The sequence below is a fragment of the Cololabis saira genome, chromosome 2 (assembly GCF_033807715.1).
Source record: "Cololabis saira isolate AMF1-May2022 chromosome 2, fColSai1.1, whole genome shotgun sequence".
Lineage (NCBI taxonomy): Eukaryota > Metazoa > Chordata > Actinopteri > Beloniformes > Belonidae > Cololabis > Cololabis saira.
In genome coordinates, this window is record NC_084588.1 from 13,716,083 (window position 1) to 13,742,230 (window position 26,148).

Sequence of the window (26,148 nt, forward strand, 5' to 3'; positions counted from 1 at the left end):
TTTTTTTTATTTAAAAAAAAAAAAAAAAAAAGGGAAAAACTTCCAGGGGGGGTAAAGGAGAGTATAGTACACCAGAAGAGTGAAACCACTCAGTCCGACTGATTTGAAGCAAAGCAGGCCGGTGGGTAAAGTTTGTTCAGTTGGTCAGGGCCACCAGAGCCTCCACCACGTTCCCCATGTGTTCCCTCAGGCTGCGCTCCGCCACCATCCGCGAAATCTCCATCTCAGACATCTGCACGGGAACAGATGCCATTACATCCACGTTCAAGGATCAAATTACTGCTCAAAACAAGTGTCTGCATCCACCCATAGCTAAAGATGGAACGAAACAGGTTAAAACATTTAAAAATAGCTTGTAAGTGCATTAGTTCCCATGTATTTTTGGTATTGAATATAACAAAGCAGATGTGGAACCATAATATCACTAACAGATGTACAAAATCATCTTTATACAGTAAAAAGATAAAACTTACAATTAGCTCTACGTCTTCTTTCTTGATGGTCACCTTGGCCAACTCTTTTTCTCTGGAAAACACAAAAAACAATAGTTTGAAAAGGATTTATCAGATATCACTGGTCCAGATTCAAAGAAAAATGACCTTAAGAGGATTTCAGCTCAACATGTGGGGTTACATTGCTTTCACAGCTGTTTCAGTGGTGAGCTTTGCAGTTCTTTTCATGGAACAGTTTATTTGATTAAATCTAAAGATTGTTTCCACTTTTTCGTGTTCTGACAGCATATCTGAATGAAACAAGGTCTGAGATCCAGCTCATGATCTCTGGTTTCCACTAGTCTTGTTTCTTTGATGCACTTGTGCCCCCTTCAACGTTTTCTCATTAAATACTGAAGATTAGTGTTAATTTCAAATTAGTCATCGATCAATGTTGCTCTCGGACGTGAGCCTGTGACGGCTTCAGATGCCGTCTATCATGACTTTCTTGAGTCTGTCGTGATGTCCTTTGCAGGAAGACGTTTCGTCATTGAAGTGTGACGTAGTTCACTGCAGCTATACACAGTTGACGTAAGAGATTGACAGGATGAGAGTCCAGTTACTTTGGCTGGTTTTTCCTCCAAATGAAACAAACTTATTTTAAAATTAAAGAAACTCCTTTGTGCTGCCTTAAACAAGTATCTGACTCTTTTCAGCCAGTTGTGGGATGAGTGAAAGTACATGCTGATCTTACCTCTCCTGTTTGGCTTTCTGTTCTCGTGATCTTCTGTCTCCGATCACTGACATGGCCTGAAAGAAGAAACACTTTCAGTCAATTTGACTGTTTTTACAGCATATAGGATTTATTAAATGGTACAGAATTAATTTTACTTGTGGGTTAGTGCTCAAAACATTCATTTTTAGAGTATAGGTTCAACATTGTAATATTTAAAGAAGCAGCAAAATATTAATACAAGAATCTCTACGATTATACATTTATGCATCAGCCGCAGCTCTTTTTTAATACCTTTATCACAGAACTACGATGTATTTCTATTAATGATAATGAAACAAGAGTATAAAAGAGAGCAGGGGCGTAACACTTTAAAAACAGCTTTATCCACAGAAAACGCTCAAGTGAAACTCTTTGTTTAGTTCTACAGTGATGAATGTTGAGAGAAAAAAAGACTGAGCTGCCAAATCCTTGACTGCCAGAGTAAAGGATTGTCTAGGATTTCCGGAATTACATGAATTAAAGATCGACTATTTCATCTGCTTGTTCCAGACGACAGGAAGAAAAAAAATATCAATGAAAAACTCTGAGAAAAAAAGAACTAGCACTGCATTTCAATGCAATTATAATAAAAACAAAAACGTAAAGAGATTTGAAGTTTATGAAGTGAGCAGTCATTAACTTCAAAGCTGTTTGTTGCTTGTGCGTTTAATTCTTGATCTTTTTTCTAAAATAACTGCTCGGAAGACCCCAATTGAAGTACTTTTAAGGCGATAAGTAATTGTATTCATGCATATTTGTAATTATATTTCTATAAAACCACATCAAATAATAAATACACCGACTTAGCTCGCAGACTAGGATCACTTTAACCACTTATTTAATTGTGGTAATCGATCGGAACGTAAATAAGCTGATCCTGGCAGGCCAGACTGCTCAGCAGCACATTAATTTAAATATCTTATTAAAACAGTGGAGCTGCGGCCGCGTGTTCCGGGCTAACATTAGCACCGAGCTCTCACCGTTTCCAAATCAGAACTGGAGATTTCCTTCTCCTCCGCGTAGTCCGTGACCCTCTCCAGGTCAGCGGCTCCGCTGTCATGTTTCCGAGGCTTTTCCACCGGTTTTCCAGTGCAGTTTTCCTCTGCTTCGAGGTCCAAATCGACGTCTCCCTCCGCAGCCATGTTTGCTCCAGTGACGCCGGAACGAAGAGAAAGGTTCCGGTCAAACGTCGGAGGGATTACGATGTAGTACCGGAAAGAGAAGTTAACCCCAGAAATCCAAAGAAGTAGCTTTTACAAACTGAAAAGTTTTCAAAAAATCCATGGTTTTCCCTTAAAACTTTTAATTTCTACATATTTGACTACACTAAAAAACCAGAATAAAAAATGTGAAAAGTTAAACCTGTTTTCAGAATTAGTATATCATCGCTGTCCTCATTGGCTGACTGATTTTTTAAAAATAATAATAATAATAATAATAATAATAATAATAATAATAATTATTATTATTATTATTATTATTATTATTATTATTATTATTATTATTATTATTATTATTATTATTATTATTATTATTATTATTATTATTATTATCATCATCTGAAACTCACCTTTAAGAGGGTTGGAGTTGTCTTTTAAAATAGAGCCAGCTATCCTCTGTAACTGATTAGTATACAGGGATTCTGGATGAAGCTGAGACTCACCAATCAGCTTGCTCGACCATTTCACGATTTGGTTTCAACAGTTTTTGTTTTTAAAAGACACATTTTCAAACCATGAAGCAATACAGAAAGATAAAACTGATTCTATAAAAGCACGATAAAACAAGATCAGCATGGTCCTGGCAATGTTAAAAGTGGACAGTTTTCTCAGACAAAACAGGCACTTGCATCCATTTTTGGGGACACAAGCACTCCAGCTTGTGGCAAATCTTCTCTAAACCCCAAGCCCAAAGAGCTTTTAGAGGGTCAAAATTGGTTTTAGAGTTAAATTAGTTCATTTTAAGGTTCATATACTTAGTGTTTGCAAACACAAAGTCATGACTTGTAGTCTGATCAGTTGTAACAGGATGGAAATAAAGGGAGTGCATTGCGTTGATGGACTGCGTCCTCAAAGATTGTGAAACAAACGCATGTAACTCAACACCTTTTCACCGGTAGTCTTTGTAGGGACCAGAGGCTGGTTGAAATAAGGCAGAATATCATTTCTGAGATCCCAGTTAAAGTTAGAACCAAGATGTGAACTGAGTTCAGGTCAAGATCAGACTTAGGCAGGACCAAGTTATGTTTATGATGAGGATTTGGGTTAAGCTGTATGAAATGAAAGATAGTCCCTTCAGTATTCTAGTAAGGATAGATGCCTACATTTGTTTGTAAAAAACAAATGGCACAGTTATTTTTAAAGAGGAAAAGTAGCTGAACATAGAAATTCAAGCAAGATGAATAAAACGTCAGGAAACAGACAGGTGGAGAAGGTGGTACTATGAGATGCAGACATTTCTCTGCTGCTGACAGGAAGACACTGCAGGTTATAAAACTTGCTGGACAAACACACACACACACACACACACACACACACACACACACGCACACACACACACACCCAACACACTAATGAAATATACACATCTTGCATTAATTAGAACATCACTCACTCTTCATATTGAACTGCTCTCATTTATACCTTTTCATGTCATGTTTTATATATTTACAGGGGTTGGAGTGAACTTTTTCTTATTTCTAGTTACTGATTTATGCATTCTGCCACTTTTACAGTACACTGTTGGACCTGAGTGACAGTTATTTTTTTTTCGTATGTTAAGATTTTTGAATGACATCCAAAAGAAGTTACTCATAGAACCATAGAACCATAGAACCCCCCCCCCCCGACTACCAAAAACTACGTAAAAACTCCAATCCTGTAACTTTTGCACAGACTCATCCGGCACTTTAAAATCTCATAAAATCTCATATTGTACATTTCTGTCTATACTTTTTACCTATCCTAAGTTCCTAAGTCACTTTTGTACAGACTCACCCGGCACTTTAAAACCTCATTTTGTACATTTCCGGTCTACATTCTATTTTACTGTTTATACTTTTTATTGTTTATACATTTAATTTTATTTTATCTCTTATATATTTGTTTTTATATTTGTATTGTGTTGCACCAATCCCCAAAACAAATTCCTCGTGTGAAAACTTGGCAATGAACCCTTTTCTGATTCTGATTCTGATTCTGATCTATGTTTATGCAATTTTTAATTTGTATTTCTTTTTTTAGAAATGCCAACTGCCTTAATTGACCATCTCACTGTCCGGATCAATCACCCCGTGGTCGTGCATAGTCTATTCTCGTCTGTTTTAAGAGGTTTACTTGTACTTGACCACAGGTACCCTGTCTTCAGACCTTTTTTCGGCCTTTCTTGTTGAGCTCTCGCCAGTCCAGCCGCTGTAATGAGATTAAAGGAAAGGGAAACCGGCGAGCAGGACTGAGCAACACATCAGTGCTCTTTGCTTTTTGCTCTGGACCTGTAGGAGATGCGTGTGGTTGTGAGGGACCAGGGGAATGGCACGGGGTCTGGAGAGAAGTGGCTGCCGTCACACCAACCCCTTCATCCTGCTCTACGACTGACTCTCGTCTGAGGCCTGCAGGCTCCCAGGGACACGATGGCGGGACGGCGGTGGGGAGCTCAGGTGAGGCAGGGGCTGCCGGGTCCTGCTGACATAAAAGCCACAGTAGTTTTCAGATACATACCGGGCAGGTGGCACATTGAGGGTAAAAACACGTTAGCAATGCTTAGTCTTAATTACTTAGTTAACACCCAATCAAGTGGCTTATGTGATCATCCGGAATCGACCAGAGCAAATTGTGCGTTTGAATGAAGGTTAGCCTACTTATGTGATGGGTTTTTCTGCTATAGCCCAACCTCACAACCCAACTCAAATAGATATTGTTTTTCCACTGTTTTCAATTTTACATGATACTTGGAACTGTGTTTATGTTTACTGTGAATTAAGAGTGAACAAAGCCGACACTGAAAACTGGCATCAAGAAATGATGGCCTCATCAACCCTCTTGATGCCTGATAGCTATGTAAAATAACACACCGGTGTTTAACATAGGTTTTATATATATATATATATATATATATATATATATATATATATATATATATATATTCAGTCTTTAATAGTTTTTTCTAATTCAATGTTGTGTCTGTATGAAGAAATCAGGTAATTTTAGTTATCTCTTTATTTATTGTTTCTTTTTTTACCATTTAAAAAGAATTATATACATCTTTTTTATTATTATTGTTTTAATTCTGGGCATGGTGTACAGGTCTCAGAAAGACATGTATAATATATGCAACAAGGCATCGAAGGGATAATATTCATACCTTTTACAACAACTGTCCGTTTGGTAGTCGAGCTGAGTCGCACCTTATAACGCAGAAAAAAGAAAAAGCGTACATGGCTTTTAAGAGGTCTGATAGTTCTGGTATGGACTGCAGCGTGGTTATTTAGAGCAGCAATTACCAGTAAAATATCAATAAATCACATCAGTAAATACTGTTAGGAATGGGTGTTTCCTGTAGACTGCATAAGAAGAACTGGACTGACCCTCTGTGATGCATTTGTGGATGACTTATCACCAACCTATGATGTTAATTAATATTACTTTACATTCATTCTCATCAGATCATATTTCACATTCACATTCAAATCACATTCTCATTTCAGCACCGAGTGATCCAGACAATCCCAGTCAGTCACATTAGTCTACTACAACGTAGCAAGTGCTGAGTATTAAAAGTGATGACAGCTGTCATGTGGCTGAGCCGGCTGCCAAGCCAAACACCACACCCCTTATTATGCCTAAATGTGTTGCTTTATGTAATTGTATCTGATTTGAACGCAAGCGCATGCCATGGTGGGGAGAAAGTTTGTCTCAAAATATAGCAGGATGAAAAAAGGCCAAAGAGCTTGAAGCTCATCCTGTATCAGGTCTGGGCTCATGTGCTGTCCATGATTTCTGTCAGTGGTCGGTAATGTCTTTATTTCCCTGTCAGACAAAGCGCAAAAGTAACCCGTCTGAGTGCATCTGAAACATAAGAGCAGGTTTAGCCTCAGACCCCCCGAATGTGACGCACGGCAAGGCCTTAAAGTGCAGATCGTCTGCAGCTGTTTGTCTCATTTGGGTTTGGATGTTTGTTTCTGCTGACTCATGAATGCGCCTGGTCTCCCACATTTTATTATCATTATTGTTTTTACTCACAGAAGAGTCTGAGTGCTGGCTACTGTCACTTTAATAAAATGTAAAGCCCGATTGAATGTTGGTATGCATTCGAGGGGTTGGACAAAATATTTTTGTTGCAGCCTCATGTGGTCATTTGGTGACATTTTTTTTTTTTTGGTATACACAAAGAAATAAAAACAAAACACTAGCATAATAACTACATTTAGTCATTCCCAGATCTAAACCTTAATACTGTAACTCATGATTGGATACATGTATTGTGTTTTTGATGAACAGGGTTTGGACTTCAGCCAGTTGTTCTTGCGCAACCCTATTGAAACCATAGATCGAGCACTTTCACTCATGCAGAGATTTGCATGCGCTAATTTGCCCTTGTTTGTTCTCTTTGGCACTTCCTCCTCTCCCACAAGGCAGCAGCAATTATCCAAGAGCACAGGGCCCCCAGGAATGCGGGGCTGCAGCTGACTGGACCCTGAGAGTGACACGTGTTGTTGCAGGAACTCACTGGTTTACACCCGGCTCATGTCGGAGGAAGTAATCCGAAAGGGAAATACATTCAACTGCAGGGAGCAGTAGTTGTCTTTTTAGTCCGGTGGACATATTTTTGGGCATTCAAATTGACTACATATAACATATTAGATGTTTTAACAATGGCCTCTTGGCTTGTGTTAATACAACAACAAGGTTTGATTATTTATATGGATTTTTACATTTTATGAAATGACACATGCCATTTTTTTTCACGCTCGGCTTCATAATCAGACTGAGAGATGAGTCATTTTCCAGTAAAGGGATCAGTAGTTCAGGGAGCATCACTGACATCCATCAAGCTGCACCTTTCCAATGGGTTTTGGTGGGAAATTGGTGATGTTGTCCTGTTGTGACAGCTTGAATTCATATTTATGAATTATTTTTTGCTGTGCACGAACAAAGACGGATGATACCTACATAGTTTTTTCTAGAAAGGGTCGCTGCATGGTGGGGGGTCCTTTGACTTTCGTTCTGCATCTCACTGGCCTAATTCTGATCTTCAGTGTGGATTTCTGTTTTTGTACATTGACAATAGCCATTTTGTTATTTCTTAGTTGTTGGACTGATCATTTTATTAATCTGTTGTTGAAATGTGGTATTTCTTTGCCATATCCATATGTCAGTATTTATGTTACTCTGTGCTCATTTTGTGTCACATTTATAACTTTTTTCACCTCTGTGGTCACATGGTGTTGCATTTTTTTATGTTCCTGTGTCAGTGTCCTCTTTGGTCCTCGGGTTTCTTCCTGAATTTGTTTTGGGCATTTTGCATTACTTTGAAATTGTCATGTGCCACATATTTCTCATTTTTGGGTCTCTATAGTTTATTATGTTCAGTTTTTATCAGTTAGTGGACCATTTTTGACACAGTCTGGTGGTTTTCTGCACACTTTGGTGGACCTTACGAAGGCATCCATGGATGAAAGCTTGGCTGTGACAGCAGGTTAAAATGAATAAACTATTTGACTATCTGGGTTTAGTTGTGGATGTCGTCTGAGTCTGGCCGTCTGAGCCTCAGCTAGCTAATCCTACAACCGGAGACTTTGTCGAAGGTTCTGGGAGAGTCTCCTGTCACTGGGTCTGTAATTCCAAGCCTCTTAGCTGACTGTGGATCAACCTCTGACATTTCCTCTTATTCAACTCCCTATTTTTTTTCTCACTTCCAAGAAAGTGAATGTGGACACACTGAGTTACTGGCAGACTGTGACAGAGACAGACTGATTTCTTGTTTCAAACATTAACAGCAACAAGCAAAGCCCTCAATTTAAATAATCACTTCAGGAACTCTGTTTTAATTAACCAAACATCACAATTAGACTAAAACCAATGTGCCTGACCGTCTACAACACAGTAGAGATATGTGTGCAATAGTATGCATGGATGCATCCATCCATCCATCCATCCATCCATCCATCCATCCATCCATCCATCCATCCATCCATCCATCCATCCATCCATCCATCCATCCATCCATCCATCCATCCATCCATGCATCCATGCATCCATCCATCCATCCATCCATCCATCCATCCATCCATCCATCCATCCATCCATCCATCCATCCATCCATCCATGCATCCATCCATCCATCCATCCATCCATCCATCCATCCATGCATCCATCCATCCATCCATCCATCCATCCATCCATCCATCCCTCCCTCTCCCCAGCTGCCTCCTCCAGCAGGATACCAACTTAAACATTCTCCACACATTCTTCTTCAGGTCCAGTAGACTACCTGTACCCTCCTTGTCCTCAGTCTTGTTGAAAAGTCATGCAGTTCCCTGAAAAAGATTTGTTCTTGAAGGCATCATGTGTTTCTTTCAAATGCCACTAAATCGCAACTTACCTTTGTCCAGGGTGTTGAGCCTCGTACCATCTTGGAGCTTTTTATTGATACTGATAGCTCTCTGGATGGATCTCTTTTGTATTTGGTCTTTTTCACAAAGAAAAAAGATCTTGAATATTGATTCATCTGATCATAATACAAGTTTACACTTGGTGATGGCCCATGCCAAATGTCTCCAAGTCTTGAAACGTAAACGCTGCCTCTTGATGTTAATATAAGGCTTTGTTTCTCCTACAGTAAAATTACAACTGACGGTTTGCGAGTTTAACTTTGTATTGTTAAGCTTGACAAAGGTTTACCATTGTAATCTTTGTCCCCGTGCTTATATCAGCTATTGATGAATGACAGTTCTTGATGGAGGGCCGTCTGAGGGACGTGGCATCTGGCCAGTGTACGCTTGTGCTCTTGCTCTTTACACACTGAAATTCCTCCAGATAATCATTCAATATGACTCAATGATGCCATGTAGAGGTAGATCTACACGCGCCCATTCTGCTCTCTGGTTAAAGTACAGTTGTTTTAGAATATTCTTAGAATATCTTTTTATCTTTATATGGGTGGTTGGTTTGATTTGTAAATGACAGTGCTGTTTGAGTGAGATGGAGATGTCAATTTCCCCGAGGGAACCTTCCAAAGGGATCAATAAACTCGTCTGAATCGTAAATCTGAATGACTTTAGATGACCCCTGGACCAAATGATTATTGCGGATCTCCCGTTGACCTCCCCTGACAGCTTTTTTTCTTGTTATCTGATCACTAGCCTCATATTTTACCGGTCCGGTTGCATTTCATTATATGTTGTAGTCATGAAATGCAACGATTAATGTACAGTAATATGAAAAAGCAATTACATCCTGATTTATTTATAAAGTTGTACATACAGTGCACAATAATAACAATGAAAAAAAAAAATCAAGTCGGTAAAAATAGCTCCACATTAACAACAAAAACATAACGTACTACACTGACACTATTTGTTAAAACTGTGGGCCAAAGTGTGGCGGCGGTATGAGGTCAGTGTGTCTGGAGTGGTTTTCAGGGCTGATCCCAGCAGCACTTTATGAGCTGCAGAGGTTTAGTAGAAGATTACAGTGAATATTAAGAGCTTCAGTGGGTGAGGCCGCTGTACTGATTTATTATAACATTTATGTACAAACAGGGAGCTACTACACACATGATGTCATTCCAAACCGAGGATGTTTTCTGGATGGATGTGAGACGTCTCCCAGAACTGAAGAAAAGGAAGTCCAGTTGCCTTACAGAGTCACCATGACCTGCATGACCGAGAGGACTTCAGCTGGCTGATTACGTAGTTGCTTGTATTGAACTGATGATTTTATTTGGACTTCTGTTCATATCCTGAATTGATCTAGATTTAGGCATATGTGTGAGACGCAGTGCTGTGGACTTGGCCGGTCGGTGGCACGCTCAGAGAGAGAAGTGTGCAGCTGAAGGTCATCGTGACAGAGACGAGGGCTGAACAACGACGGGATTATCCCGCTGCTCCGGCCTGCACACTAACCCAAATCTAATCTGACTCTCTCTCCATGCACTCGGCCCCGTTTAAGAGCTACCACGCTCAGCATGTCATCCAACCCGAGACCCACTCAGAACGTTCCACGAGAAAATCTTAAAGATTCATTTTCTCACAAAGATGTGAGAAATGATGATCAGCCCTAAAAGAGAACCATTCTCCATAATCAAGGAGAAACATCTAGTAGCAGCCCGTGTTTAAAAGCTGGTTCACCTTTTATTATCGGGCATCAGAAAGCTTAATATGTGCCCAGAGGAGAGTGCTATTTTATCTCAGACACAGAAAAAATAAAGCAACATTTCTTTGGAAACTGAACAGTGTAGCATATCAAAATTAGAGAGATGCAGTGAATCTACAAAAGCCCTGAGCAAAAAAAAAGTACAAATACTATGGGAAAGAGTTTTATAAAATGCAAGAACAGCAGAAAAGTTGATGTCAGAGCATGAGATGCTGCGTTTTAAGTGGTTTTATTATTAAAAAGGCAAAAAGTAAATGTTGGAATTGTAATATTGTCATAAAAGTGCAAATAATCTGAATTGAGGTTCAGATCATCATCTAATTTGTATTTTCTTCCCAAAACCTTTTCGGTCCTCAGACAGAACCCCCCCCCAAAAATGCACTACAGTGTTTATTATGAAGCTGTGAGTTTGCTGACTGATGCAGGCTTGATCCCGGCCAGCCCTGCATCCACTCCGTCCTCTCTCTGCGTTTCTGGATCCGAGTGTAATCGTGGTGACTTATTTAGATTACGGACTTGCCCTCTTTCAGTGAGGGATGCTGGAACGCCGAGCTTCAGCATCCGGAAAGTAAACAGGGTAATTGTTTAATTTAGTAAATCAGGATTAAAAAGTCTTGCCTGATCCCATTGTACTGCAGGGTTTTTTCATGCAGCTCTGGGGGAAGGGATGAGGTGGACAGATGGGACAGACACACGGTCCCTGTCGACCTCCTCCCTCCCCTCACAGATTCTCTGCCTAATCTGAGCGGGGACGGGGGGGAGGAGGGATGAGGGAGAGCCCCGGGCTTTCGCCACCAACTCTCCCTCTTTTCTGGCAGCAGCCAACACAGCCGCAGAGCGAAGGCACGCAGCATGCGGGCAAAAAAACAACTTCTTCCTCTGTGAGGCTGCACTGAGGGAAGCTGGACCGGGAATCCTGCTGAGGGTCTGGGCTGCAGGGAGTCCAGTCACACTGGATTGCTGCTAATCCAGCCCAAGGAGAGGGCGTAGGAGCAAACTCAGTGGTTTTTCCTTCCTGTTGCCTAACAGGCCTGTCAGAGTCTGGCCTCTTTGGGACTCACTCTGAGGATGCCGTCTTTGGGGCCGCTCTGAGACAAAAAGACATTTGGACATTCATGGGCAAATACAGAAGAGCGGTGGCCGAGGAAAAGCAGTTCGGAGGCACAATGTCGGCCACCCAGGGGATGAACCGCTCCAGCGTCTACAGCTACTTCCTCAACATGGTGGCCTATCAGGTGAGAGCTGATGAGCAGCGTGGAAGGAGGCAGCGGCTCAGCTGGACGCTCCTGCTGGCCCAGATCACTTACTCGTCTCAAAATGTTTGGTCAAATATGCATTTATGTGTTTCACTGAAAGGAGGTGCAATAGCCAAAATATAAAAGTAGATCAAAACGTCAGTGGTTCGTGCTTCATCTGTTTCAGAACCAGAAAAAGTCTTGTTTTATTCTTTTTTAACATACTTAAACTAAATGACAATATTGTATAATTAATAAAAATACATAATGAAAATAAAAAAGGGGATATCAGGCTCGTTTAGTTGTTCTATGGGAAAAAGGTGCTTACTCTCATTTAGAAGAAATATATAATATCCAAAGTAGAAACTTTTTGCACACCGGTTATGCAGAAAGGTGCGTCGGATGCCTTGAAAAAAGGTCGATGACCGAAACGTTGGCCCAATAAAACAGTAGTCTGGTGAGAAGAACGTGTGCAGGAGTTTTCTTTTGAAGAAATATATAATAAAATAAACAAATAACACCATTACAGTCATGGTTGCACCCAGATCCACTACCCAATCTCCGGTTCCCAGAAGCTCCGCAGGAAATACCTGGACGATCCCACAATGCAATGCACCACTACAACAGAAGCTGGTTTCAGTGACCATGTGACCAGCAACCACTTTTTTGGTAAGGTGCTGTATGCAGTAAGTGGGTTGAAAAACATCCCGCATTGCCAGCACGGGATTGGAAAAGATGCTATTTTCTACAACAAAACTTTTATTCTTACACCTTGTAACTTGCAGCAAAAGGAAGTCCTAAACCTGGACATGAAATCAAGACAAATGACCTACGTTTCTGCTTATCCTTTTTTTTTTTAAAGAAGAGCACCATTTTGGTTTTTGAATGGAAAAACAAAAAAAGTTTACATTTTTGACAGAAAACCTAAAGAACAAAGGAAACATGGATTCTGAATATTCTTTTGTCTCTGTGATGGCGCTGGTCACTGTGCAAGTGGCAATTTCATTTTGTGGCTACTGAAGGTGCTTCTGTTTTTGTTTTGAACCTATTTCAGTTTCCACAGGGATAACAAAATTGGTTTTCTTTCCATATATTGCTTGAAAAATAGCTGGCAACCTTAGCTATTATGTTAGTGTTGTAAAGTGGAGTAAAACAGTTAAATATTTCCTCGTGGAGCATAGTGAAGCTGAGGTGAAGGAAGTATAAACCTGATGCATGTGAGCAGAGTTGACTGCAAATGACAAGATGAAAACTTCATTCCAAGGCCTCCAGATGTTTGACAGCTCATCAGAGGCAACAACATAATCTGACACAGCTTTTCCAAACTGCTGCTGCAGTGTTGCTATGGTGATGGATGCTGCTCTTTGTCAGGGAGGTGTGGATTCAGATTGTTCACGTCTTTGTTGATGGAAATGTTAAGAGATCTCAAGATAATACCCAGGGGTTTGTGATGTTATGTTCCCAAAAATGTGCAAAAATGTTTCTTTTTTAAAGCAGTATAATTAAAAAACTGAATTGAGGTGATATTTACACATGAATGCATCAGTATTCATCACTGGGAAGTGGGACATGCACTCATAGTATGACTGGATCGTACTTGTTGCATGGATGAGTAATAAACAGCTACTGGTTTTGGCTCTATTTCTATCATATTCTGCAGTCTTCTAGTAAATGCTGCACAATTTATCAAAAGGATCTTCAACACATAACAGTTCCAGTGCTGGATCACATGTGATGTGTCAGACTTGGAACCGGTTCCTACCCACAGTGAGTCACCCTGCTGGGATAGAGCCAAGAAAACCAGGGCAAGGGACAAGATTATGCTTGATTCAAAAGAGAATTAGGGGCAAAAAGTGATTTAACATGGAAACTGCAGTAGAAAATCAGAGGTTACAGTGTCTACAAACGTTGTGTGTTTGCTGTGTGAGGCAGCGTTCACAACGGCTGTTTCAAACTGAACTTAAAACAGTGTTTGCTTCTTTCATAAACGTTGTTGGGTGTTGCAGCATCATCTGATGGTTTATTAATCATGTTTGTAACTCCTAGCATACCAAAGAGAGTTCATAAACGTCAGCTGCCAACAACTTTTATGAAAGTGGTGACATTGAGACTGGTTCTGTGGGAACACGCTATCATTCGTGTTTGTGGTGCTTTACTGAAATTCAGAGTACGCTAAACAGAAGTTCGTACCACATCGAGTTGTGATGATGCTGCTCTTCATATGCAGAAAAGCAAAACCGGTTATGAAAAAGATCAAAACCTCAACTTTCTGTATTACCAGCCAGAACCAGCTCCTTGGATATTCTCGTTGAAAACAAGTCATCTAAGTGTCACAGAGCTCTGTCCAGTGGCTTTGACGTGAAAGACGGGAAATGGTGGAAAATAATGGCTCACTTCCTTCCTCTGCGTGAACCTTTCTTGCTCTTATTTGTAAAGAAAACAAGAGATTTGCATTTCAATAACTAATGAATTTGAAAGCTTCCAGTTCTTTGGATTCACTTAATGTGTTTTATTTATTAGGAAATGTACTTAATGTGTTAACAAATTAATTACGGAGGGGTAGGTTGAAAGATCAGCTCATGTCCCATGAGCCTTCGGCTGTGTCAGTATTTATAGTGTTTCTGAAGCTGTTACATGTCACTCAGTGCGGTTACACGCACATCTAAATCGAGCTATTGGCAACAATCTACTGTAGCTAAGGATTAAACTGTAGTTACCAAGAAATCCAAGTATACATGCGCGAGAAGACAATAGATTCCTGAGTGAGGTGCGTTCGACTCTGCGATGCTAGGTGGCGCCACACGCACTTTCGCGTTGGCGTTCTTCTGGTTCTTTGTAGTTCATCTTCTTCTACCTTCTTCTACTGTGTTGATATTCTGGCTTTCGCGGTGTCATCACTTCCAGAAGGGCGAGTCCCGGGCAGTCACTAGCTCGGCTAAGCGTGGGTGATACATGCCGGAATACCTCGAGTTAGGACTGCATTATCTGGCACTAGTACCTCCATCTCAAGAGCTTCAGTTCGGTTCAACTACGGCCCGGATGAGGTGTATACATAACTTTTAAAAATTCGATATCGGTCGGATTAAGGCAAAAATTCCACTTTCTATTAGTGCATGTAAACATACTGACTAAAGGACATCACATAATCATTTGAATCTTTTAATCAGAACAAAAACCAAACCAGTTTATCTCCATCTCAGGCTTCTTGAGAGCTATTTGACTTTTCTAAGATATAAAGGAAATTATATCTCATTCTTCCTCCATCATCTGCCTAATAATTCATAAGAAAACTCTGGAGTATTCTTTTGGAAAATAAAGAAATATCCATCCTACAATTCCTTGAGACCACATTGGCATTGCATCACTTCGGAAGTATTGCTCATATCAGAAGTTGAGAAAGTAAAGTTTTTCAGACTTCAACGAGAGCGTCAGCCCATCAAACTGCCTCTACACAGGCTGGTAGGGCTGCAACTAATTAGTCATCAACTATTGAAACAATTAGTTGACTAATCAGATTATGTATCTCATAATTATTGAATGGCACTTATTTAGCTTTTGCATGAGCTTGTTTAAATGATGTGCTAATCAAAAATAAAAGACAGGAAATATGGACACACCATTCAAAAATGTGTTGCTTCAGCTGTTGCCATATTGTTTACCTGGTGCTGTCCTCTATTGCACATGTGCAACTCAGCAGAGATAGGAAGGCAGGAAGATACCTCACTCAGTCGAAAAACATGTGTGATGACATTAGTGGCTGAATACTATGTAAATGCAACTCCCAGCAGAGATGTGATGGAAAAAGATTCATCATCTGTTATATTTCTTTTTTTTTCCTGACAATAATCAACAATTAAATTCAATCATTGTCGACAACGTCATCATGACACTGATTTCAGAAATCTAGCCTGGAGAGAGGGGTAAAGATAGTGCGTGAATCTGGTATGCGTTGCATTTGTCAGCTTGAGGACACAGTTTATATTTCTATGTTGTGTCCGGTCACTAGTGGCTAACCTTTTCTACATGTTAGAGGCAAAATCCATAAATGTGTCAGATGTCCTAATCATGTTAGAAGGACTGTGTCAAAGCTCTTTCAGATCGGAAAAACACACAACTTTCTTGCATACTGATAAGGAAGAAATTTAATTTGGTCTTTCCTAGTTTGATGAAGGAGTCGTGTGCAACGCTCACATGTTAGTTGACGGTAAATGTCTTGTCTTGTCCTTCATCACTCTCTTGAGTCTCTTTGTGGTCCCATTTTACGGACTGTAGCTCTGGAGCTAGCACCATTGTTATTGATGTGTGACAAGAGAGCTGTAAAGCGTACACAGTAGTTCCTTTAAGACAGAACACCCAAAGCTTTCCAAATTTTCAAACATTCCTATAAATTAAACTGAAATGGATATTTTAACTTCAGAAAGAAAAGATAGAAAAACAACTCTTCGGTTGCATTGACCACCTCTAACCACATGGGGACAGTAAAAGGGAAAGCAAACATCACCTAGTGGAACAAAGTGGTATTACAAGAGTGACTGGCCGTCTCCATGTTAGTACAGTACCGTCCAAGTCTCTTTAGTCAAAACACACACAGATCTTATGCCCCCACGCGGTCAGAAGTGTTATTGCTACGTAGAGAGGCTTTAATGCGATCAATCAAGTACGTCAAAACTGTAATGTATCCCAACACAAAAAGAGAAGCTTCTCAGCAACAAATACCAACCACATTAACACATACACACCGTGTTCTCAGTGTTTTGTATTTAAAACAGTAATAAACTACTTAATAATTGGCATTGGCTGTAGTCATCAATAATTATCCGTCTTTTTGATCAATCATTTTTCTTTTAGCTCAGTGACAGTTGGAAATGTAGGAAGATCTCTTATTAACGGAGTCAGGAGGTAGAGACTTAATAGTTATTTTTGTATTAATCCAAAAGTTCTTCTTCATTATTACTTAACAATAATATGAATAATTATTATAATAATTATGCAATTTTACAAATTGAACTTTATCTAAAAAATTGTATTGATATATATTCATACCTACACAATTTTAAGGCAGAAATTTAACATTTTATCCATTAGTTTTTAGTTTATTTGAGCTTTGTTTAATTTATTTATAATTTATCTTTTTAAAGAAATATACTTTTAAGGGTCAAAACCACTGATGCTGTGTCTGGAGTGCATAATGAAAACTAAAATTGGATCGGTGGTGAGATAAGTTGGTGATTCATGCAGGATTGGTGCTCAGATTAGCTCCCTGAATACCTGCAGCCATACAGAGATCTTATAATCTTCTTAGTGATATTATAACTACAGGGAGAATACTCTGCCTTCACATTTACAAAGTGAATATGATAAGCTCAGAGATTTTAAAATGAGGGGAGCTTTAAAAACTAGAAGTATAGTGAGACTGTTAGGAGCTTAAAAATAACAAAAACCGTAAAGAAGGATGCTTTCCTGGTTAGATAATTTGACTTTATATCAGCCTTAACTAATGTTCTGCCTTCATTTACTGTACTATGTGACCCATTCTTTTATTTAGCTATTTTTAAATGTGAGTGATTGTTTTGTGTTCATGGCAGATAATCTCTCTTTAGTGTTACAACTTCCCTCTGAACAGTAATCCTGTATTATCAACCTTAAACTAGGCCACAGGTCAGACACCTGCCGGCCTCTGAGATTAATCAAAAAGAGAAAAGTCAGAAAAGTTTACATTATATTATTATATATTTAATTTAATTTATTATTTTATCCTTTTCAGCCAAAATTCTGGCGATAAAACAGGGGTCGCTTCATTTCCAAAAGTAACCTTTTGTTTGCCGAAATACAAAATCATTTAACTACTCATTGTGGATTTAACATTTCAGGATCTTATGAGGTTCTGTTCTCAGCCTCAACAAGAATATAAAAAAAACATAATCTGTCAAACACTGAAGTAATATGGTGGAGAACAAGCATACTGCTTTTAACAATAAATGCATGCTGCATTAAACCCTTGCAAGGCGTTGATGGTTAGACAAGCCGTCGAGGGGGACTGAGGTCATTTTGACCTGAGCCTCGATGCCTCGCAAGGGTTAAAGGATAAAATAACAAAGATAGCAAAATGTGCTCATTTACTTTTACTATTAAAGTAATGTTTGATGTGATTAAAGAAGGGAAAAGCAACAAAATCAGCCCCCAGATAGATTTTTTAATAAAAATGGCCTCAGAACAAGTGGTCAGTATAGAAAAAGATCAGCAATTGAGAAAAAGGGAACATCCTGTGCCTATCTGATGTCCCTTTATCCCCATTTCACAGAATCAATCATTTTTGAGCTTCTGTAGATGATTAAACTTTTATTTTTGCTCAATTGTCCTTTTGAACTGAGGATCTTGGATAATCTTTGTTATTATTCCGGTTCGGATCTGAAAATGATCAGTTATCAGGATCCCAAACCTTGCAGCGCATCCACTAGTCTCAGATGTTGTACGTGACAGAGAAATACAGCAGTGTTTAATCGCTGGAACAAGTTGAGTGACTGATCATGTGACCCTGATAACCCAGAAACACTTCCAGACAGTGGTCGTCAGACAGACATGCGGGCAGCTTTGGTTCAGGATCAGCTGGGATGGCTTACGTCCAGTTGTTCCCAGCCACGATTTATCCCAATCAGAACCAGCCAGATGTTCTCTCGTTAGATTAATCTGGAACCATAAACACCATAATTGAGTGTCTAATGCTTTAATATAAGTTGTGAAAGCTGTTCTCAGTCTTAGATTCTCTTTCCATCCCAAGGTTAAAGTGCTCTGTTTGAGCTCAACATTTATGGCAGCTGCTGAATGCCACTAAAAATCACAGATTTATATCTGAGGCATTAAATTTGGCGGCGTTACAGGGTTAGGTTCTTAGAGCCGTTTGATAACGTGAAGGTTATTACTTGACTGATTGATTGTTTATCACATGCCTTAGAAGCACCTTCAGTTTTTAAACTGTATTTAGTGATGTAATTTTGTTTATTTAGTTATTAGCAGTTACTCTTACTCAGAGGTGGGTAGAGCAGCCAAAAATTGTAAAAGTACTGTTACTTCAGAATAATATGACTCAAGTAGAAGTAAAAAGTATTCATCCAAATAATTACTTGAGTAAAAGTAAAAAAGTACTTGGTGAAAAAACTACTCAAGTACTGAGTAACTGTTGAGTAACTTCTGATTTATTTTTTTAACACAACCATTCAAACAGACAAAAGTACAAAATAATCATCTTCAGGCAAATTAAATCAATAAAATAAATAAAAAATAAAAAATAGCTAAATTAAATGTAATTAAATTAATCTTAAAGTAAATTCAAGTACGGTACTTTAATAAATAATAAAATAATAACAGAATAAAAAAAAATAATTAAGCACAAGTAGCACAAAATTTCAAGCCTTTGTACTTTTCTTTTTTAACCAGGCAGAACAAGAACAAGCCCATGAACTCATAGAAACTCTGTGTGTGTTTGAGTCTGTGTAAATGTGACAAAACATGCAAAAACAAACATTTTTCCCAAAGAATCACCCAGTGATGTCATGAGATTGACGCGTACGTGGATAAAAGGGATAAAAGAAAAGTAACAGCTCAACGTAGCCTAATGTAGCGGAGTAAGAGGAACAGTTTCTTCTTTACAAATCTACTCAAGTAAAAGTAAAAAGTATAGTGATTCAAAACTACTCCTAAAAGTACAACATTTCCCAAAACTTACTCAAGTAAATGTAACGGAGTAAATGTAACTCGTTACTACCCACCTCTGCTCTTACTTAATAAATTGGGACACGTCAGCTCTCAAAGATAATTACTCATCGTGTGTGAGTGTGTTTACCAAAAATAAAATAATAAATTAGAATTTATTTATGTATCTTAAACATTTTGTATTCAGTTCATGCACATTGAAATAATATTTTATCGTTCTCCTCTCCTCTTCTTCCCCTCTCCTCATCTCCTCTTCTTCTCCTTTTCTACTCTCTCCTTCTTCCCCTCTCCTCATCTACTCCTCTTTGCCTCTGCTCCTCTCGTCATCTTCTCCTCTTCTGTCCTCCTCTCCTGTCTTCCTCTCTTTCTTTCCTCTTCTTCTCTCATCCTCCTCTTATTTTATCCTTTACTCATCTCCTCTTCTCCTCTCCTCCTCTCCTCCGGTCCTCAGATCTGCTGCTGCTGTGGCCCAGCTCCCTGCTCGCTCTGCTGTGCCTTCTGTCCTCCGGTCAAGTCGTCCACCAGCACCCGGATCATGTACACCCTCTTCCACATCATGAGCTGCGCCGTCTCCTGCCTCATGCTGTCTCGCACCGTGTCCGAGCTCGTCAGGGAAAATGTGAGTGCCGTCTGTTCAGATCGATCAACGCCAGCCTCCATGTAAACTCAAACTCACGCCGATGCAGGAGGAGCTGTGGTTTGGGGTTTTAACTGAAAACAATGAAACATAAAAGTGGACACTCACCTCTAATAGCTTCCAAATGATCATATTACCATTAACGGAAGAAACGCTGATAATTACCTTGACAGAAGGCGAAGAAAACTGGATTATGAACCAAAACCCTAAATCAAAAGAATCATTGAAATAAATGTTTAAAAACTTAAATCATTGGTAACAGAAAATTACTGAGTTGGATATGGATTATGTAACTTAGTTAAGAATATTTAAACGAATCCTGAGCTTGTATTAGACAGTTGAGGATGTTGAACATGAACAGGCCCCAGGTAAGAGTTAAATACAGTAGTTTGATGGGCACAAGCAGGAATTAAACTTGGTCAAAATGTTTGATAATCAATATCTTAGTGTCTTGATAAATATGCCGTGTGTGTTTCAGGTGCCTTTCTTCAACGTGGTGTGCGACCAGGCGCATGGCGGGGGCCACTGCGAGATGCTGGTGGGCTACTCAGCCGTCTACAGGGTGTGCTTCGGCACTTCCTGCTTCTACTTGATGATGGCGATCTTCCTCATCGACGTGAAGTCCAGCCAGGACTTCAGGGCGCTCATTCACAACGGGTCAGTCCCATCACGAGCTCATTGCTTTGGGTCATCGTCTTGTTGGAGGACTAATCGGTGACCCTAAGTTCAACCAGCAACACATGTTCTGAGCATGCACTGCATGATGCTCCCACCACCGTGTTTTTACCGTGGGAATTGTGGGAACTGTGGGGAAGGTGGCTCAGTTGGTAGAGTGTTCGCCCATGAACCTGAAGGTCAGTGGTTCGAACCCTAGTTCCTCCTGTGTCCACCAAAGTGTCCTTGGGCAAGACACTGAATCCCCCGGTTGCTCCTGGTTGTCACCGTTGTATGTGTGGCAGCTCCGCCGACAACCGGTGTGTGAATGTGTGCATGTGTGGGTGAACGTTTGCAGTGTAAAGCGCTTTGGGGCTGTAGGAGTACAGCTGGAAAGCGCTATATAAGTGTGAGCCATTTACCATTTAACTGTACTTTATGGGTTGAAGGCCTTTCCTCTCCTTCGCCACACAAAAGCAGCTTCCATGTGCCCAGGAAGCTTAAATTTGGTCTCATCGGGCCGACAAACAAACTTTTGTGTCCCAGTTTTACCTGTGATCACCTGAAACGCGGAGAGCCATCTCACAGGTGAACCTGGACACCTGAGAGTAAATGAGTGAGCTCACACAGTAGCCTTGATGTGGAACAGTGTGATCAACAAAGTTCTTCTTGGACAATTCTTGGACATTTGAGCAATGGTCATCTTTGCACAAATCTTTGCACATCTTTGCATTCAGGGATGAATGGTTTTCCTCTCCTACATATCTTTTTTTTTTTTAAAGATTTTTTGTGGCTCTAGTGGCCCTTTATTCAGGTTGCAGACAGGAAGGGGGTAGAGGGAGAATGGGGATGACATGCAGCAAAGGTGCGCAGGCCGGGATTCGAACCTGCGATCACTGCAGGAGGACTGTAGTCTTATGGCGCTTTTATACTAGTACCTACTCAGCGCGACTTGACTTGCCACGCCTCGTCTCGCCTCCACTCGCCTAACCCAGATCACAAGTAGGTGGGATTGGAGGGAAGCTGCTGTGACGTATTTGGTTGTGTGATCTAAACGTGCAATGTAAAGCACTTTGAATTACCTTGTGTTGAATTGTGCTATATAAATACATTTTGCCTTGCCTTGCCTTGCCTAAACGGAGAAGACAACAACAGTGAGAGAAGCTTCAAGTGGCGACGCTTTTTTTTTTGTTTGTTTGTCTCGGCGCTGCTGAAAAGTCAGCTGGGAGCCGTGAGCAGCTATGAAGTGACAGAGCTCCTGGTAGATCTGGTCGTTCCTTATCGACCATCTAGATCCCTTTTGAATTCTCTCCTCAGCCACCAGGTTTATGAACATCTGCACCTCAGAGTGGGATCATGAAACAGACTTTTGCGCTGCCGTTGCCTGTCGAATAAAATGAAGAAGCCGCGAGTCGCTCTTTTGTTGATTTCCGCCCCCCGACCAATCGGTGGCCTGTAGTGTGATGATTTCAGCTACAGGGCCGACTAAGCCGCTTAGAACCTCGGCAGAATAGATACAGAAAAAGTATCTACTCGACCCGCCACGACCCGCCTCCACCCCTAGTGAAGAAGCGCAAAAACGGGGCGTGGCAAGTAGAGTCGCGCTGAGTAGGTACTAGTGTAAAAGCACCATTAGTATATGAGCCGGTTGCTTAACCCACTGCCCCACCGAGCGGCCCGTAAATCCTACATATCTTGACGACAGGTTTGTTTTTGATGGACATGAAAAGCTTGAGAAGGACAGTGCTAACTTCTCCCTGCAGAAGAGCGTCCACTATCTTATGTCTGAACTTCGGTTTCTTTCCTTTTTGTCTCGGAGATGTCACTCCTGAAGAAGAATTAAGGGGGAGTCAATCAAGTATAGAAAATCCGTGCGAGCTATTAATAGGGTCCTTTAAGTAAGGCTGAACGGTTGATTGATAAGGTGTGATTTGAGGGCCAAGCCCACTGAACCAGAATAACAAGACCAGACTTAATCCCATCTTTTTATAATCTCATACTCCACAACAGTCTTTAAGGGGAAAGTGTTTTCCTCCTCAGCCCACCTGACCGAGCCTCTGAGTCTGTTCAAAGCTCTTTGTCGTGGCACTTTCCATTGCAGTGTGGTCGATTAGTGCTGTGACGTTGCTCGGATTAGGATTTGGAACTGGAGCGCTGCTCCTCCCTGGAATAAGAGTCTTACTGGGTCTTTGGCAAAGGTTGCAGCTCTTAGTGGTCTGGACGTGGAGGGTCAGTGGGCAACCCAGTGCCCTGTGACACCCTCGTAAAGACCAGACAGATGCTGCAGCAGACAAGATGGTCCTGTCCTTTTGTGGGATTTTCTGTTTTTGCTTTGAAGTAACATCTTTCAGGGGACATTTCTGATTGCAGGGTACTGCCGCATCAAAGACCAGACTAGAGTTGAATTATTTAGCTTTCTTATCGTTGTCTCCACCCACCTTTACATCAGACCTTTACATTAGCTCCACCTCTGAGGTGGGAATCACAAAACTGAAGCACCGCTTTCACAAGAGACAGAAAAGAGGGTGGGGTCCTGCGTCTGACTCCTCCTGAATCCAGCGGTTATAATGTTGTAGAGACATAGTTTGAAGCATTTCATGATGAGGCTTGTTTTCTCAAGAACCACAGGGGGGAAGACGCGAGAAGAGCTACCCCTCTGTGGTTTGGTGATGTTTTCTTCAAATATCTAAAGACATGACATCATCTAGAGATTGCTTACCCTATCTTTAAGTTGCTTTTACAACATAGTTCAAGAAATACTGTTGTTTGATAGCCTAAAAACGAAAAATGGCTTTTAGCCACTTCTGTGTGAGACCATGAACGAGACTCTCCGAACGTAAATAAAATATTATGCCATATTAAATTGAAACTAATATTTTTACATAAAAAGAACTCATGCTGTTTTATGAATTAAGCACGTACAGTGGGGAGAACAAGTATTTGATACACTGCCGATTTTGCAGGTTTTTCCACTTGCAAAGCATGTAGAAGTCTGTTATTGTAATATTGTAATATTAAGTTCTGTTTTTCTGATGTATCAAATACTTATGTCATGCAATAAAATGCAAATTAATTACTTAAAAATCATACAATGTGATTTTCTGGATTTTTTTTTTAGATTCCGTCACTCACAGTTGAAGAGTACCTATGATAAAAATTACAGACTTCTACAAGCTTTTCAAGTGGGAAAACCTGCAAAATCGGCAGTGTATCAAATACTTGTTCTCCCCACTGTATGAGCAGCTCTGATCATCCATCAAAAAGTCTTGAAGAAAATATAACATAAAACATTAAAGATATTTTTGATACTTTTTGTATTTTTCCAGTGCAAAGAAAGTTACTCTTCCTGAAATTGAACGATATGATTTGCAGACGCTGCAGGTTAGGTTATACCAGATGTGTTGCAGTGAATGATGAGCTGAAGTTGGTTCTTGTGTTCGTAGTTTTGCAGTTTTCTCCTGGGATTCGATGGTCCAACAGAAGAATGTTCTATAAAACACACTGAGCTGAAATTTGTATTCAAGGACCTTTGATGTTATTTAAATGACGTAAGTGTAATGTTTTACATCAGCTGTGGCTCTTCTGTGTCTTTCCTGCAGCTTCTGGTTTCTGAAGTTCATCACGCTGCTCGGGATGTGCACGGCTGCCTTCTTCATCCCGACAGAGTCCTTCTTGCATGGTGAGCCAATTCCTGTCCGTCCACAGAGTCACACCTTTAAACAAAGCCCCACTCATGTCAACCATGCCGCTGATACTGCTGCTGATGGTGCAAATGCACTTCTTCCTAAATGCTTCTAGAGGGCAGCAGCGGCATGCTCCTTAAACTCTCCTCATGCTGACCCGATGGAGGGATTCAATCACTGAAACTTAAACCTCTGCGGCACAGCTTTATTTTGTTTATGATCGACAAACGTGGCCTGATATCAGAGCTGATTTACGAGCCTCGCTTTGCTTTCGTCTGTCTCTTCTTCTCTGTCTATCCCTCCAGTTATGAATTCCCTGCAATAAATCACTGGGTTCTTTCTCTTTTCCTCTCCCAGCTTGGCATTATGTTGGTGTGGTGGGAGGATTTGCCTTCATCCTCATCCAGCTCACCCTCATCACAGCTTTTGCACACACCTGGAACAAAAACTGGTGAGTCGGGGACCACATAACAAAAATATCTGATATCTGAACTTTAGAATTGTGTAAGACACACTACTTATAGGTGAAATATGTTCCTAAAAAAGCCTTGAGTCATTTGTGTTGAGACTCTGCGTGGTGAGATCTCTAACTTCAACACCACACTAGCCCTCTTATCAAAAGCCATGAATGATGGTTTATTTGGAAAAAACATGACTGGTTGGCAAAAGCTTTAACTCACTGTAATTGTCAGACCTTACTCATGTTCTTGTGGCTGAATGGGAGCACAAACCTTCATCCAGAGTCAACATCTGGCTGAATGAGTGAAACCACAAGACTGGAGGCTGCTGGATCAGCACATGGTTTAGGAATGACGCGCCTCCAGTTATTGGGTGATCGCATAGTTTTACCCTTATCAAGTTGATGCACAAGGTCTGTAAATCACACTTCATCCCAAAGTTTTAGGAGGAGAAAAAAGAAAATCACGCTTCAGTCAATAAATAACATTTATAGCTCAATCCTTTGACCACACACTGGGAACTTTAACTGCAAGTTAAAAAAGAGGAAGAAAAAAACCCAATGACTTATTGTTCATTCTTACTTTTGCAAAACTGAATGAACACAGATTGTTTAGCTCATGAAAGAATAAATGTCCTCTAAGCATTGTTTTGGATTGTTTTGGTTCTACTTTCATGTGTCTTCATCTCTGTACTTGCTCTTCGTCAATAGAAGACATAAAAGTACAATCTTAAAAAGATTAGAGCTTAAGCCAAATGCAGTCAAATCTTTAATGTGTTGCAGCTGCAGGATACGTTATAAATACACGTTTAGACTGCAGCCTGGGTAGCTGTAGAGCTGTAGAGGGCTGTAGAGGAGACTTCATCAGTAGAGATGATGATGGATTCATCTGCTCCCGCTCCCTAAATCATTGTTCAGCAACATCTGTTCAGACAGGCAGATGTGCAAACATACGGAAGCATGCTGGGTCTACTGAATTCTGCAAACACTCAATCTCTCTGCTTCATTTACCCTTCAGGCTTTAGTAAACAATGTACTAGTGATTGCAGATTTGATTACGATCGCTGTAAAAAAAAAGATAATTTCCCTTGGCAGGAAACACTGAGACAGCAGAACGACTTGTACAATTAGATTGGACAGCAGCTAATTATTGTTTTCATTCATGATTGAACTGATTTGACAGTTAAAATCTTGA

General features: G+C 40.3%; 2 protein-coding genes across 3 annotated transcripts in view; one reads left to right on the forward strand and one right to left on the reverse strand.

Annotated features, from left to right (window-relative positions):
• Window positions 1-18: 18 nt before the first annotated feature.
• Window positions 19-2,376, reverse strand: hypk (huntingtin interacting protein K). Its single transcript, XM_061738448.1, has 4 exons — window positions 2,187-2,376; window positions 1,186-1,241; window positions 474-525; window positions 19-232 (listed from the first exon to the last, which is right to left on the reverse strand). The coding sequence occupies exons 1-4, from the start codon at window positions 2,346-2,348 to the stop codon at window positions 137-139; spliced, it is 366 nt and encodes a 121-aa protein (XP_061594432.1). The 5' UTR covers window positions 2,349-2,376; the 3' UTR covers window positions 19-136.
• Window positions 2,377-4,697: 2,321 nt separating this feature from the next.
• serinc4 (serine incorporator 4) overlaps window positions 4,698-26,148 on the forward strand; it is a 33,991-nt gene continuing 12,540 nt past the window's right edge. The window contains exons 1-5 of one of the 2 annotated variants that reach the window (XM_061738484.1): window positions 4,698-4,861; window positions 19,974-20,141; window positions 20,638-20,816; window positions 24,413-24,492; window positions 24,854-24,947. In XM_061738484.1, coding sequence (XP_061594468.1) covers window positions 4,835-4,861; window positions 19,974-20,141; window positions 20,638-20,816; window positions 24,413-24,492; window positions 24,854-24,947 — 548 coding nt within the window. In that variant the 5' untranslated portion in view covers window positions 4,698-4,834. Of the gene's footprint in view, window positions 4,862-11,380; window positions 11,813-19,973; window positions 20,142-20,637; window positions 20,817-24,412; window positions 24,493-24,853; window positions 24,948-26,148 lie in introns of those variants that run through there. The other variant, XM_061738475.1, reaches the window with a different exon arrangement.